At 41.0% G+C, this 16016-nt stretch overlaps 1 protein-coding gene across 3 annotated transcripts in view; it reads left to right on the top strand.

The window, feature by feature from the left end:
* Positions 1 to 16016, top strand: part of ATP9B (ATPase phospholipid transporting 9B (putative)) — a 122416-nt gene that overhangs the window by 33551 nt on the left and 72849 nt on the right. For all 3 annotated transcript variants that reach the window (XM_066352325.1, XM_066352324.1, XM_066352327.1), the window contains 2 exons: positions 8524 to 8582; positions 15138 to 15189. In XM_066352325.1, the coding sequence (XP_066208422.1) occupies positions 8524 to 8582; positions 15138 to 15189 (111 nt within the window). The remainder of the gene's footprint in view (positions 1 to 8523; positions 8583 to 15137; positions 15190 to 16016) is intronic.

Below are 16016 nucleotides of genomic sequence, written 5' to 3'. Positions count from 1 at the left end.
GACTTATCACAGAGAGCACAGAGAGGGACTGTGCTCCTGTGTGGTTTAGCATCTTTGATCCATATTGTTCGCACGGTGTTATTGTGTGCTTGTGAACCTGTTGTTCTGTTTTTCTTAGAGTTAAAAAACGTTTGGCCTGATCTGGCGGTAGCACAGTGGATAGAGCGTTGGACTGGGATGCAGAGGACCCAGGTTCGAGACCCCCAAGGTCACTAGCTTGAGCGCAGGCTCATCTGGTTTGAGCAAGAAGCCCACCAGCTTGAATCCAAGGTCGCTGGCTCCAGCAAGGGGTTACTTGGTCTGCTGAAGGCCCACAGTCAAGGCACATATGAGAAAGCAATCAATGAACAACTAAGGTGTTGCAACGCGCAATGAAAAACTATTCATTTATTGATGCTTCTCATCTCTCTGTTCCTGTCTGTCTGTCCCTGTCTATCCCTCTCTCTGACTCACTCTCTGTCTCTGTAAAAAAAAGTGTAAAATATTTCAGTGAAATTTTGTCATCTTTTAGTGACATTTACTTCAGTTATGAGTAATCTTTTTTTTTTTAAATTGAGAGATTTAAAAATTCCTCTTTAGTGCCTTTTATATACTACTGCCCGTGCATTATGCACATTTCCGCAGGGGAAGTCATAAATGTAACTGGTTTTATGAGTTACTATATTTTCTAGTTGGCAAGAGGGATTTCCTTTTGTGACATTCATATCTTAAGATAGTTTTTTAAATAGTATGCTCGAGTGTTAGCTGAATTTCCCATCAGAAAGTGCTTAGCAGCGGATGTTCTTGGAAGTAATCAGAGCTGATTGCTGTGATCTCACATTCACAGAGCAGTGATGACTCTCCGTTTTATTGACACACTGTCATCTCCTGTTCATCCAATTCTGTGACAGAGCAGATGAAGTACAGGCCTGGGTATTTGGAAGTCATTCATGGATGTTTTATTTTATAAAAGCCAAAGCCATTCAGCCTTTCATATATTCATCTCATATCGTCCCTGTTTGAAGTAGACATAAGTTGTCTTTCTTGTCTGTGGTTGAGCAGCATTGGAAAACAGTCCACTGTAGCATTTCTTCAGGAACATTCAGCACACATCACAGCGCTTTTACTACACCGTGATGGTTGTTGCCTGTTATACATGTCAGGCACCAACATGCACGTCAGATTCATTACCTCATCTGTTCAGTGGTTAGGACCTGGTGCACATGCTCGGGACTGGATACCTATATGCAGGAGTGGACATCCACACGCTTACCCACGTGGCCAGAGCATTCTCTCAGCTCATCCATATCTGTGTGGTATTCAGATATGCCTTGTTTTTATTGCAGTGTTTGCAGATGAGGGTCTTGGACACTTGGAACAGAACTCGAAGCACTCACTTGCTAATACAGACCATCTTCTTCCCCATGAAGAGCCATGTGTGTGTTAGTGTCTGGTTTTTCCTGGTGGTGACTGATGTTACTCTGGTGATGTCATCAGTCATGGGACTCTCAGCTCGGCGTGCGCACTGCTGTTTACCCGAGGCCCAGCACAGTGATTGGCACATGCAGGCACTCAGTAAATGCAGTCACCAAGTCAGTGAGGGCCCTTCAGGTCAGATACGAAAAGTAGTCAGCTGGATGATGATGTCAGCTGCCCAGTGAGGCCGCGGCAGTCTGCACAGCAAGCAGCATACCCACACGGGCCACCGTACCCAGCGCACCCCTCTCCTAACATCCTGGCCCACTTGATTCTTTAAATCACTTTTTAGATGTAAATGAATTTATAGTTTTTATGGAAGCAAATCTTCTGATATTTTAGTTTGTGGTTTTTACTTTAACCTTAGAAAGTCCTTCCAACTCCAATATAGTATGTTTTGATTTCCTTACAGGTTTGCAATAGTACATTTACAGCATGTGTTACATGGAGAAGGAATCTAACTTTTCTTTTTCTCAAATGGTTAGTTAGTTACTTTAAAATTAGTTATTACAGTTCTTTTCTCAGACCTTTGAGAAATATGTAGATTCGTTTGGGCCATTTCCTCTGCTTTCTGTTCTGCTTCACTGGTTCACACGGGTTTTCTGTGCTGCTTGTCAGTCATGTGCCCTCATCGCACATCTGGTAGCTTAGGAAACCTCTTCTACCTCCCTGCTTCCCTCTTCTTCCACTGGTTATTTTTCTCCTTCATCGTTTCCCTTATGTTCTCTGAGAACCATGAGCCCCTATAAATATAAAGACTGTTGGGACATTTCTTTCTGCTCACGCCCTGGGCCAGTGACACGGAACCCTTAGCAGGAGCCCAGCCCAGCCCTGGCATCTCCGTCTGTCAATTTCCTCATTCTCTCACCAGGGCGTGGTGTCGGCTCCACACTCGGAGTGTCTGAGACGGATGCCCTGTGTGTAGATGACTGAGCGTTTAGAGCAGGGGTCGGGAACCTGTGGCTCACGAGCCAGATGTGGCTCTTTTGATGGCTGCATCTGGCTCGCAGACAAATCTTTAATAAAAAAAATAATAATGTTAAAAATATAAAACATTCTCCTGTATTACAATCCATTCATTTCCTACCACTCATGTTCATGGTTGTGGTTGGCTGGAGCCAATCACAGCTGTCCTCCAGGACAACACCAACTTTTTATTGGATAATGCGTAATGTACACGGAGTCATTGTATGAATCTCACGGAATTACATTTTAAAATATGTGGCATTCATGGCTCTCTCAGCCAAAAAGTTTCCCGACCCCTTGTTTAGAGGAAACTGAGACCACGGACAGCTTCAGGCCCAGTGTGGCTCCTGTCCCTCCCAGTGCTGCACAATCACAGACTCACGTAGGACACACAGCTGTTTGGAGCATTTGCAGGCCCATGACAGAGGGAGACTGCTGTGTTGTACATCTTCTGACCTTTGTCAGGGAGAGTCTTAGAACTTGTTAGTTAATATCCATCTATACTAACAGTGTTTTGTATCTTCACCTTTGACAGGTGTTTCAGAGGTCTGTCTAGCTGAAGACACCAGATTGCAGACCTCCCTTATGCAGACAGTGGTGGACTTAACCAGGACTCCAGGGCTGTCCTTTGTCCACTGAAACCGTATCATTTCCACTTGTGTCTGTAACTGAGAAAATATTTAACCCTGAGGTACTTTTCTGCAGGATATTTATCTGGTGAACACAATGACTTGCTGTTGATACTTATTTCAGTTGTTAGTTCTGCATATTGCTTTAGGCAAAAGACATGTCCTAGGTGAGTGAGAAGGCCTGCATGGATGGCCTCTGCCGGCAGCTCCTGGGACTTGCGCGTAGATCCGCCTGTGCACTGGTGAGGTCGGGAGTGGTAGCTGAGACCTCTACCCGTGAACACACTGGGAGTGGTGGCTGAGACCTCTACCCATGAACACACTGTTTACCTTTTTCTGTTCTCACCATGCTGTGACATACTGTTATTTCAGTGTTCTTTCTAAAGCTGTTCTTTTTTACTGATAGAATAAGAATTGATTATGTTGAATTTGAGCATTTTAATTTGTTTTGTTATTGCTAAAGAACGTTTTTTTAAAAACTACTTTGGTTATTACTAGTGAATGTTTAAGATTAAACATTGGGGCCCTGGCTGGTTGGCTCAGTGGTAGAGTGTCGGCCTGGTGTGCAGAAGTCCCGGGTTCGATTCCCGGCCAGGGCACACAGGAGAAGCGCCCCTCTGCTTCTCCACCCCTCCCCCTCTCCTTCCTCTCTGTCTCTCTCTTCCCCTCCTGCAGCGAGACTCCATTGGAGCAAAGATGGCCCGGGCGCTGGGGATGGCTCCTTGGCCTCTGCCCCAGGTGCTAGAGTGGCTCTGGTCTCGACAGAGCGACGCCCCAGAGGGGCAGAGCATCGCCCCCTGGTGGGCAGAGCGTCGCGCGCCCCCCCCCCCCCCGGTGGGCGTGCCGGGTAGATCCCTGCCGGGCACATGCGGGAGTCTGTCTGACTCTCTCTCCCCGTTTCCAGCTTCGGAAAAATACAAAAAAAAAAAAAAAAAAGAAGAAGATTAAACATTGGTTACTTTTGGCAAGATGCTTTGTAACCCTTCCCCTTGACTGTAGTGTTTCTTTTCTTCACTGCACAGGCTTTGGTTTGTACTGTTCATCTGGTGATGTGTTTTTCTTCACTCTGCTTCAACTTGTGGAAGTGTACATTCCGCAGGGCTTGGCTTAGCCCATTTTGTTCCCGCTTCTGTCCCCAGCACATCCTGAGGAAAAGGTCTGTGTGCCCTGAATGGCATCCTCAGCTTCGTCAGCAGAGGTCAAGTAAAAACCTGTACACCTGCCCAGCTTCCACCAGGGTCAGTGTCTCAGCCTGAGCGCATTCTGGGCCCGTGTGCCCCAAGACTAGCTCGTGTGACTTTGGTCTGTGTACCTGTCACTGAATTTGTGGATGCTCTGACTGTGCTCGTCTTTGAGGTCCTGCTTCCTCTGCAGGTGGCTATGTTTCTCCATAGCCTTGGTGCCACTTGACCTGGGGGCGGGTCCCCTTTGCAGCTTATTCTCTTTGTACCTGACTCCAGCTGTTTTCAGACACCAGCTCTTTGACTTTTGCACTGTACCTTGCCCCTTTGGTGTTCATGATGAAGTCTAGCTTACTAGTTTTTTTTTATGATTGCTTGTGGTGTCCTAAGAACTCTTTGCCTAAGTCAGATTCACAAAGATTTTCTGCTGTGTTTTTCCTGCAGTTTTTCTTCTTCTGTTTTCTGTAGTTTCAGGGTTTACCTTATACATATCCATTTAAGTAAACAGTTGTGTCGGCACAAGGTGTGAGTGTGAGTACTTGTCTTGCATGTGGAGGTCCAGCTGAGTGTGACATGACTTTTGCAGAGTCATCCTTTCTCATAGCATGCGTGTGCTTTTGCCACCATGCAGTTGTCTTTCGTGTGGGGGTTTATTTCTAGACTCTTCCACTCCGTTGATCTATTTGTCTATCTTTATGCTAATTCTATGCTCTTGTGAATACTATTGCTTTATAAATCAGGTACCATTTGCCCTCCAAGTTTGTTTTCTACTTCCAGAGTTGTTTTGGCTAGTCTAGGTGGTTTAGATTCCCACATGACTTGGAATCTACTTCCATAAAAAAGCCAGCTGAGATTTTGATTGGGATTCATTGAATCTACAGATAATTTGGGGAAGAATTGACATCTTAGTAATATTAAGTCTTCTGATTCATGAATGAGATTTATCTCTCCCTTTATTTAGGTCTTTTAAATTTCTCTCAGCAATATTTTTTTTTCAGAGTATAGATCTCTTTTTAGTTTATTTACGTATATAAGTAAACATATTCATTACTCATTTCCTAACTACCCACTTTGCCTCATAATCGGTATTAACTTAGGCCCCTCTCCCCACACCCATGGACAGTGTCAAGAGGGTTGAGGGACAGGGCCGCTCCCTCCTGAGCAGTGAAGACAGCCAGGCAGCTGCCAATGCAGGACAGTCGTTCTCCCGGGGAGCATGCCTGTCCGTCTGATGCTCGCCTGCAGGAGTGCTCCTCTGTGTGGTCCATGCCTTGTGAAAAGTAGCTTAATTGTCTCCCACTTATATCATCTCATGTGTATTTTCTTGGGAAGTAAGTAATTATACATGTCCATGCTTATTTGATACTATCTACATATATGTTGTTAGATGTGGTAATGTTCTCTTAAGTCCATTATGATATTTGACCCATTTTAACTAATTGGGAATAAAATGGTTATAAATTCCTTCTGCTGCTTTAAAATGGAGTAAGTTTGGATATGCATTTGTGAAAAGCAAACAGAATGTCACAAAAGTACATTTCATTTATGCTATCATGATGAGAACCTGCCACAGGGTCTTAGAGTTTGTGGGCACTTCAGTGTTTGAATATGACAGTGTTCTAAACACTGTGTGGAGGTGTGTGAACAGTGCTGCTGGCGCTCATACTCGTCCTGAAAGCTGCATGGGCCCAGTTTACTGTGTGACCCAGGATGCCTGGGCACATGCGGCTGCAGGGAAAAGGAGATGTGGTTGTGGGAGGAGGTGCAGAAACAGATGTGTAGACAGTAGGTATAGCCAGAAAGTTCACTTGAGGTCAGTGGTGAGGAACCTATACATCATGAAGCAAATTTGAGTTATCTTCTAAGTAGTTATCAAGTAATGGAGGTTTTTGGATGGGGATAAGCATAATTCTTAGTTTTTTCAACAAGTTCATTTTAAACTCACATTGAGCTAGCGAAAGGGTAACTAACACTGGAGACTGCTGAGTGTATGTTCTCGACACAGGCAAGCGGTTCCGAGCAGCAGGAAGAGGGAAGGCTGCCGCGTGAGCAGTAGTTGTTTGTGTCACTTTTCGATCGTGAGAGGAGCCCATAAACCTTGGTTCACAGGACAAATTAGGTGAATGCTTTCCTCCTATGAGAGAAACGTAATTAATTCCACTTTGGAAGCATAGCAGTGGGAGCATAATTGCTGGAAGAGGGTTCGCCAGAAAGCCTTGATAGGAACAGTTCCGAGAGGAAGGACTCTTGTTACCCGACTTGGTCCTGTTCACTGTCCACTGTTAAATCAAAATGGGAAAGGCCGGCATGTATGCCTGCCTGAGTGTGTACCTGACAGCTGAAGAGGTTATTTTTAGGAAAAACTATTATTGGGTTTAAATTCTGGCATATACATTGAAAGATCTTTGTTACTACATTGAGAATTTTCTTCTGTCAATGGGGCTTTGAAATAGTTTTACATGCCCATTTCATTCACTTCGTGTTGATGGCTCTGGGGGTTATGCCAGTTGTGTTTTGTGTGTGCTGCAACGTGTTCCACTCAGGGATTGTCTGCTGTCACTAGTGTCCCAGCTCCGATGTTTCTGTTTTGCTAGGGCCAGCCGTCACCTTGGTTCAGGAAGGCAGGCCCGAAATCGCACCATTAGTTTGGGCAGGGGCTGTTGAGAGCTGGCAGGACAGGTCACGCTGCGGGGCTGCCCCACCAGTGGCCCAGGAACGTGGGGAGCAGGCAGCTTTCCTCATCTTCTCTTCCACTGTCCTAACTGCTGTGGGATGGAGAGCAGAAGAGAAGTCTGAGTTCTTGTGACAAAGCTATAAAGGGAATACAAGCATTCTCCTGAACACGAGATGAAGATACTTAAAACTCTTTACTGCAGTTGTCAGGTTTGCCTGCAGCTGTTTCTCTCTCTGCTGTAAGCGTGTCTGGTCAGCGTGTGGAGAGCGGGAGTGCAATGCAGTAGGCAGTAGACTGAGGCAAGCCATCAGGGTTAGGGCGGGACTCTGCTGCGGCTGCGCAGTGCACCTGGTGCTCCGCTGGACAGCGTGGTAGAGGGAGCACAGATGGGAGGCCCAAAAGTGACAGTGAAGGGGAAGCAGTTCAAGTAGACATCCTTCTGTGGCTCTTTTCTGTCTCTTAATAGACTTATCAGTTGTGGAGCCAGCTTAAGATTGGTTGCACATGTAATTCTAAAGAACATTGCTATTTTATGGTATGAATAAAAAGTAGCTTCACTCACCAAATGTAGCTCCAGCCCTTCTGTGTTTCTTAGAGAACTGAGGAATATGGAAATGTAACAGCGAACATGTAACACTGTTTACAGAGCTCATTGCTGTCCTCCAGACACTCTTCAGGAACTAGTTTGGTGTTCCTGACATTCAGCTGTTTGAAGAGGTATTTAGGAAATAAGGTTTTATAATGAGTTAAATGTGATTTACAAGTCAGTAGAATGGCTGGTAATATTATGTTTTGATAATATGATATGATCTTACCTCTGTTCTGTTAGCTTTCAGAATAAACTGAATGTAAAAGAAATTAAAACAGTAGTTACAAAAATATTGAGACCCACAGGGCTGTTGCTTGTTTTAAAAGGGGGGTGGACTGGGGAAGGAGACTGTCAACATGGGAGGGAGGATATGAGGGAGGGAGGGAGGGAAGGAAGGGGGATTCAGAGACAGAGAAAGAACCTGGTGTTTCAGATCGCCTCTGTAACATCTCATCTTTTCTGCCTGATATGAACACTATAGTATGTAGATATGTTTATATAGGTGTTGTAAGAATTTGCGCTGTGTAGCATGTAGAAGAACCACTTTTTGTAATAAAGCTCTAGGCCTTAGTTTTCACTTCTGACCTGTGTCTGTAAAGCTTCCAGTGGAGGATGATATTCTGATTTTCTTTGTTTCTTTTATGCTGTTAGTTATGTGCCAATCAATGCCATTCACAGTTTTATGTAAGGGTTTTGCATCTCCATGTTCCTCAGTTTTCATCATTAAATTATTTTATTTAGTGATGTTTCTGGCCATCATAACTTGACGCACACCTGGAATGACAGCAGATTTGAGAGAACCTTCCGAATGGAATCTCTTCCTCATTCCCACACGGCTTTTGTTGGGGTAGTTAATTGTGCCTGGGAACTAACTAAGAGAAGTTAATTTTTAGTGACTGTGTCTATCTGAAATATTTACTTTGAAAGTATAAGTGGAGATAAATATCTAAAGTTTATTTATCAATTGAAAGTTTAACTCTGGTTTGCTATTGTTTCCGTGAGTTGATTATACTTCTTCTTTTTTTTAAGGTAAAATGCAAGTTAAGAGTTCAGACATACAAGTTGGAGACCTCATCATAGTGGAAAAGGTTGATGCATTTTTAATATATTTTAGATATGTATATGCCAGTTATTAACATTTAGCCTGATTGCAAGTAACTTTTGAATATGAAGGAAATTGAGACATTTATTTTAAATCTGATCATTGTATAAGATTTGCTGTACATGAAGAAAAATCTAGATTTTTTTTGTATAGTCTGTTTTGCTAAAGTACATTTCAGTATGTGTGTGTAAGTGAAGTAATATTTTCTCTAAAATATGACATGTTTTAACAGCTTAATGTTGCTTTATCAGAAGTATTTGATAAAAAATTGTATTAGAATTTATTTATAATAGAATACATTTCTGTTTCTTTTACAGATAGCTATATTACGCATAGTTATTGGATATTCTTATGGTTAATAAGAATCCTTATGGGTTAATAAAACTTAAAGAAGGAAGGGTAAATGGAAGTAAAAGAAGATTAGAAAGGAAAAGTTTAGGTCAGTGTAAGAAAAAGCCCGTATAAAACCCCACCAGAGGTCAGACGTGGAAAGCAGAGGGTTGCCAGTCCTGGGGCGCGCCTGCAGGGGGCGCCCTACGTGAGCTGCTGTGCAGTGGTGGGTGTGTTTCTCATGCAGTCTTCCCTGAGCAACAGTAGCTGGATGGGCAGTCTTCATTTATTTTTAAGGTGCAAGAACTGTTTTAAAGACATTAAGTGACAAGTTTTAGAAAGGCCTCTTACATACAGTGTGAGCCCTTTACTTCAGCTGCCGTACAGGCCACACGGAACATAGCAGCCTGGGTCACTTGTGGAGATATTTAGTACAAGTGGTCTGCCTCCTGCCAACATTAATCACTGCTGAGGATGATTTGGGGTATGTTTGATTTTACAAAATTGGATTAAAACCAGACATACTGCTTTGCAACTCATTTACATGGTATTCATTGGTATGGATTCTATATAAGTCACCAACTTTTGATCTATTCTTAGATTTTTTTAGGTGGCTTCCATTGTCAAGTGCTACAGTGGACATCCTTGTACATTATATCTTTGCACATTTCCATAGGCCTGATGAAGACAGGAGAGGTGACTGAGCCAGGTGGTAGACATATAAATCTTGATGCAGTTTTTAAAAATTTTTATTGATTGATTTTAGAGAGATGGATCTCTTTGTTTTTTCACTTATTAACGCATTCATTGGTTGATTCTCAGATGTGCCCTGACTGGGGATTGAACCTGTAACCTTGGCATATTGGGACGACACTCTAAATAACTGAGCTGCCTGGCCAGGGCTAATGCAGTTTTTTTTTAAACACCAACATTCATTGTCTCACAGTCTGTGTGGTTGGGAATCTGGGCCTTGTGGTTCTGGGTCCCTGTCAAGGCTGCAGACAAGGGGTCCACCAGGCAACTTCACCTTCAGGCTCCACTGGGGCAGAACCTGGTGCCTCCTAGGACTCAGGGCCTCAGTGCCAGGGCTGTGGTTCAAGGTCTCTCCTGTTCCAGGCCGGCAGGCCTCTCCATAGGGCAGCTCATGAGCAGCCGGCCAGGAAGAAGGTGCAGGAGGGTGGTTGTGGCAGCAGAGTCGACACGGCGTGCAGACCTGGCCCTACCACCTCCGGCTTGCCTTTCGCTGTTATGGGGTTGCCTGGTGTTGAGGGGTGGTGGCCTGGCGTGGAGTCTGTGAACAGCTCCTGTCTCCCATGCCGGCCCTGCTGGGGTGGGAGCAGGCACTCTGCTCCAGTCAGAAGTCGTCTGTGAGGCCGCTGCTCCACCACACTGAGTGAGACGGGGCGCAGGTGCGGCACTGCTCTCTCCACGCTCATCACTGCTTCTGCCAGAGTCAGGCAGGACTTCAGATGGGCAAGGAAGAAGGGAACGCCCCTCTTTACAGATGACATGGCTGTGTGTGTAGAAAGCCCCTGCGATCCAGACAGATCTTGGAACTCAATAATTCAGCAAGGTGGCCAGTGATAAGATCCACACTCAAATGCCACTTCCACGTTTCTGTGCTAACAGTGAGCGTGTGGAAGCTGAAACTAAAAATGCTATCTTTGCCCCTCCTGTGGCAGCAAAACTGCAGGTGTGTCAGAGAGAACTGTGTTCACTGTCATCAAAGACGGCACCTTACGGTCTTGTGTTGGAACATTCCACAGTTTCCCCACAGTTGATAGGGTTTAATATGATTCCTATCAAAATCTCAGCAAGGTGGGTTTGTCTTTTTAAACAAAATAAGCCTATTCTAAAACTAATTTAGCAATGCCCAGCCCTAAAATGGCTCAAGCAGTCTTGGCAAGGAGAAAAAGAAGAATCACTGTTCCCAAGACTCAGGTATCATGCCTGGGAACGTTACTAGCATGGTGTGGAAGAAGGATAGAACCAAGACCAGTGAAACCGGGCAGAAAACCCAGATACATTTAAGGGATGTTTGACAAAGTGCAAAAGCAATTAAAATTGAGAGAGGCCAGCTAGTCTCAGTAAGGCTGGAGCTGTTTGGGCACTCGTGAATACAACTATGAACTTCAATCTAAGTGTCACACTTGATACAAGTATTAAATCAAAACAGATCATGGATTTTAATGTAAACTGTAGAGCTGTAAAAACTTAAGAAAACCCTATTAAAAACATTCAGAATATGGGGCAGAAAAGTAGCTCTGAGACTTGACACCAAAAGCATAATGTGTCAAAGATAAAAAAATGGATAAATTGCATCTCATTAAAATTAAAAAATGTGCTTTTTGAAAAGACATGTCAATATGATGAAAAAACATACTACAAACTAGGAGAAAATATTTGTAAACTACATTATCTGCCAGAAATTTATACCTAGAATATGTAAAAACTGTTAGAAGTCAACAGTAAAAAAAAAAAAAATCAAATTAGAAAGTGGGCAGAAGATACAAAAAGAGATTTTCACCAAAGATGACGTATAGATAGAAAATAAGCACATGAAAAGATGTGCTGTATCATTGCTCACCTAGAAATGCAAGTTAAAACAATGAAATACCGTGGCACGCACAGCAGAATGACTACTAATGGCAAGTGGTGCCACCACCAAAGACTGGCAGCGATGTGAGGAAAGTGGATTTCATATACATTTATGTGTGAATATCAAAAATACAGTTATTCTGGAAAATCATTAGTCTCCTAAGAAGCTAAATATGCGACTATTATGTGACCCAGCAATTGAACTGTTGAACCTTTATCACAGAAGAATGTTAATTTAAGTTATACAAAAGTCTGTGCATGGATATTTATACCTGCATTATTCATAATAGCCCCAAATCAGAAACAGCTTAGATCTCCCGACTGGGGATGATCAGTGTACACAGACAGAGTGTATCATGTTAAGAAGACACATATAGGTTCTGCTCTTCTGTTGCTCATAGTCTCCAATATAGGGAAAAATAAAAAGTATCCAATAATTATTTGGATTCATCTAGTTTATTTTTTAGTGCCTCATAGAAAATAAAATATAAGGGAATTGAGAGTAATGGTTTGAAAATGAAATTGAGAAAATTTCATTTACAATAGCACCAAAAAATAAAATATTTATAAATAAAATTGTTTTAATAATAAACAACAGAAGTACAAAACTTGTATTTGAAAGCTATGAAAACATTGTTGTAACATATTAAAGAAGACCTAAATAAATGGAAAGACATCCCATGTTCATGGTTTACAAGTATATTAATATTGTTCAAATGGCAATGCTTTCAAGGTCAATCTATAGATTCAGGTCTATCTCTTTCAGCTTTCCAGCTGACTTCTTTGCAGAAATTGACAAGCTAATTCTCAAATTTATATGGAAATACAAGAAACCCAGAACAGCCAATATAATTTTTAAAAATTGAACAAAATTAAAGTATTCACACTTCTCCATTTAAAGCCTTATACAGAGTTATGGTATCAAGACAGTTGGAACTGGCATAAACTCATGGTTGAGAGCCCAGCAGTAAAGCCGTAGATTTATGGTTAATTGATTTTTGGCAAGGATGCCTAGATAATTCAATGGCATGGGGGTGTGGTTGGGCAGGTACCTTTTTGGCCCAGTACAATTAATGAGACTCTTCCTTTTTGTCCTGTGTAGCTGTAATTCATTTGCTTTGTTGTTACATAGTATGCCTTTTGTCCATTCTGTTGTTGATGTGTATTTGGGTTGCTTTTGAGTTTTTCCTGTTAGGACTGCTGCTGCTAGGGTCCATGTCTTTGGGCTCACCTCTGCACACATTGCTGCTGCATACATAGTACCTGGGGTGGACTTGTTGGGTCTGGGCATATGCATATGTTCCACTTTAGTAAATGTTGTCTATGATTTTGCACAGTGATATTTCAGATTATACGCTAATCAGCAGTGTGTAAGCCTTCCCATTGCTTCACACATTTGCTAACACTTGGCATCAACAGTCTTTTTAATTTAGCATTTGCAATATGTATGTAGCAGTTGTGGTTTTAGTGTGTGTTTCCTTGAAGACTGTCTGATAAAATTGGACACCTTCTCATGGGACTTTGTGTATCTTTCTCATCTGGGAAGAGCCTGGTAACATCTCTTGCCATTTATCTTCTGATTTAGCCCTTCTTTCTGGTCAGTTTGTGGGTCTCTAGGTATTCTGGATGTGAATCCTTTATGTTGCAAATATCTTTGTTACCGGAATGCTTTGTTGAAGAGAAATTGTTCATTTTAATGAGGTTGACTTCATTAATCTTTTTGTTTATAGTTGGGGGGTTTTTTTCATTTCTGGTGGAGGGAAGAGAAGAGTCTTTTTCCCTTCCAAAGTGCTATGAAAATATTCTTATATATTATTGATATTATTGTTTAGGAGTTTTATTGTTTGGACTTGGACATTTAGGAATATAATTCATCTGGAAGTGATTTGTGTGTTTTGATTGAAGTAGCAGTCAGGTACGCTCCCCCTTCCCCATGGGTATCTACTTTTCTCAGCAATATTTCTTAAAAAGACCATCGTATCCTCATTGGTCTGTAGTCTCATATTCCTCCCAAGTCTGGTGTCCTTCTATGTGTGGGCCTCCTCCTGGTATCTCTGTTTAACATTGGTGTACTTATCTCTTTGGGGGGAGTACTACCTTGTCTTCATTACTCTAGTTGAATATTTTCATTTTGCTGTGTTACAGATTCAACTCTTCATGTTCCACATGTTTTTCTTTGTCGTTCTTGGCCTTTGCCTTTCCTTGTAAATATTAGCAAAGTCTTGTTAATTTCCACCAAAACACAGGCCAAGATCTGGGTTGGGTTTGTGTTGAATGTTTAGGGCAATTTATGGATACTTGGTATCTTTGCAATACTATACATTCTAGTTTTGGGAACATGATACATTATATTTTTTTAGGTTTTATTTCATTTCTATCAGTAATATTTTATAGTTTTTATAAGGTTTGACCATCTTTTATTAGCTTATTGTTTTTTCTTATTGCTGCAGTAGGCATATTTAAACAATATTTACTTTCTTGCTGTTAATCCACATATTATAATATGTTGAGATATTATTACTATTCGGTTAAAAATATTTCCTGATTTCCATTTTGATTTCTTCCTTGACCTAGGAGTTCTTCAAATCTTAAGTCATTGTCCTTCTTTCTTCATGTTACAAAGAAGTAGCTCTGTCCTACAACATATTTTTTTCAGTTTTAACAACTTATATTTGCTTTTACTGCTTGCTGACTAACAATCCATTTCTTATATCATGTGTAGATAAAATATGTAGATCTCAAAAATATAAATAATTCATGAAATTATGTGAAGCATTCTTATTCTATTTATATATTTTTCTTTATTTAGCTTTCCCAATGGATAGAATTATTAGTAATCATGATTAAATAAATGTATGAAGAGTGACTTATAAAAGTTTTAAGCCTGACCTGTGATGGCGCACTGGATAAAGCGTCGACCTGGAAATGCTGAAGTCGCCGGTTCGAAACCCTGGGCTTGCCTGGTCAAGGCACATATGGGAGTTGATGCTTCCAGCTCCTCCCCCCTGTCTCTCTCTCTGTCTCTCTCTCTCTCCTCTCTAAAATTAATAAATAAAAATTAAAAAAAAAGTTTTAATGTGCCATATAGTACGTTTGAGTGATTTTTTTCTTTTATGCTTTCTAAAAGAATAGCTCTTCAAATTTGGGGGATTTACTTTTGTTTGCTCAGGTGTACATTTATTCACTCATTCAAAATTATTGTGTTTATCTATGATATGCCCTGTTTTGTATGAGGCATTGGAAACACTATTCTCGTGTTCTAGGGTCAGTAAGTGTAATAGGAAGGATGTAATTGTTTTTAAGGCAATAACTGCCATATTTAATTAAGGTAGGACAGAGGCCACAGAAATGGCAATATTTAACATTTTTCAGAAATAGAGCAGTTTTCAAGCTCTATACTATTTACATGGTTCATTAATGCGGAAAAATCATAAAGGTTGAACTAAATATGAATCAAAATGCTCATTTTTAATACAAATGATAAATATGAATTGCTTCAATATAAATTTTAATTCAACATTTCAGTTGTATTTACTAGGTAATTCTGCTTTGAATGGAATTGTGTTTGTTTATAAAACTGCCTATAGATAATTAACATTTTATATCTCTACAGAATCAAAGAATTCCATCGGACATGGTATTTCTTAGGACTTCAGAAAAAGCAGGTATTTTTATTTTTATTTACATTGTTGATGATTTTGTATTTTGGCAGTTTAATCTTCATTTTGAAAGGGAAAATGTAAAAATTTTTTTTTGATAATTCATTAAATTTATTAACTTATAAGTTACATTTAACTGTTGCTATTTAAAATGATGATTTTACTGTATAATGTTTATTTAAAAATATAATTTGTTTAGAACCTATATATCAAATAAGTGTTTTCATTCCTATCCATATTGATATTTAAATAATTAAATGGTATTGAAAATTTGATTGCTAGCCTACATTTGCAATGTTATTCCTTCAGTCAGCAAACACTTACATGTCATTTAGTATGTGCCAGCACTACATGGTGCTTAGGGGACAAAGGGGAGCAAAACCAGATTTCTCTCCTCAGACTCATGATCTATGTGTTTATGGAGGCACGCACATTACCGGTAATGGCTCTCTGTTTTGTATGGACAGGGTAAGAGTGTGGTGGGATCAGGGGGACCACACTGCTTGCCTAGGTGAGTTGAAGTGGACTTCCCAGAAAAATGTTATTTCCATGACCTGAACTTCCAAGAGTTAGAAGGGCGGAAACGTGGTGATGAAAGGCGATGAGAAGGGAGCCTCAGGGTCAAGAACACTGTTGTTGGAAATCAGGAAACCTAAAATGTCGTCAGCTTTGGCCAGTTCCTAATACTGTGACCTACACACGTGGTCACACATTTTCTCATCTCTAAAATGATGGGAGGTTTATCAACTAATATCCAAAGTTCTTTCTTCCTTACACTTCTCACTTTGTTGAATAAATGAATAATATATTTATAGGAAGCTCAGCATATTATT

Source organism: Saccopteryx leptura, chromosome 11, assembly GCF_036850995.1.
Source record: "Saccopteryx leptura isolate mSacLep1 chromosome 11, mSacLep1_pri_phased_curated, whole genome shotgun sequence".
NCBI classification, from domain to species: Eukaryota; Metazoa; Chordata; class Mammalia; order Chiroptera; family Emballonuridae; genus Saccopteryx; species Saccopteryx leptura.
This window is presented reverse-complemented; position numbering and strand designations above follow the sequence as displayed.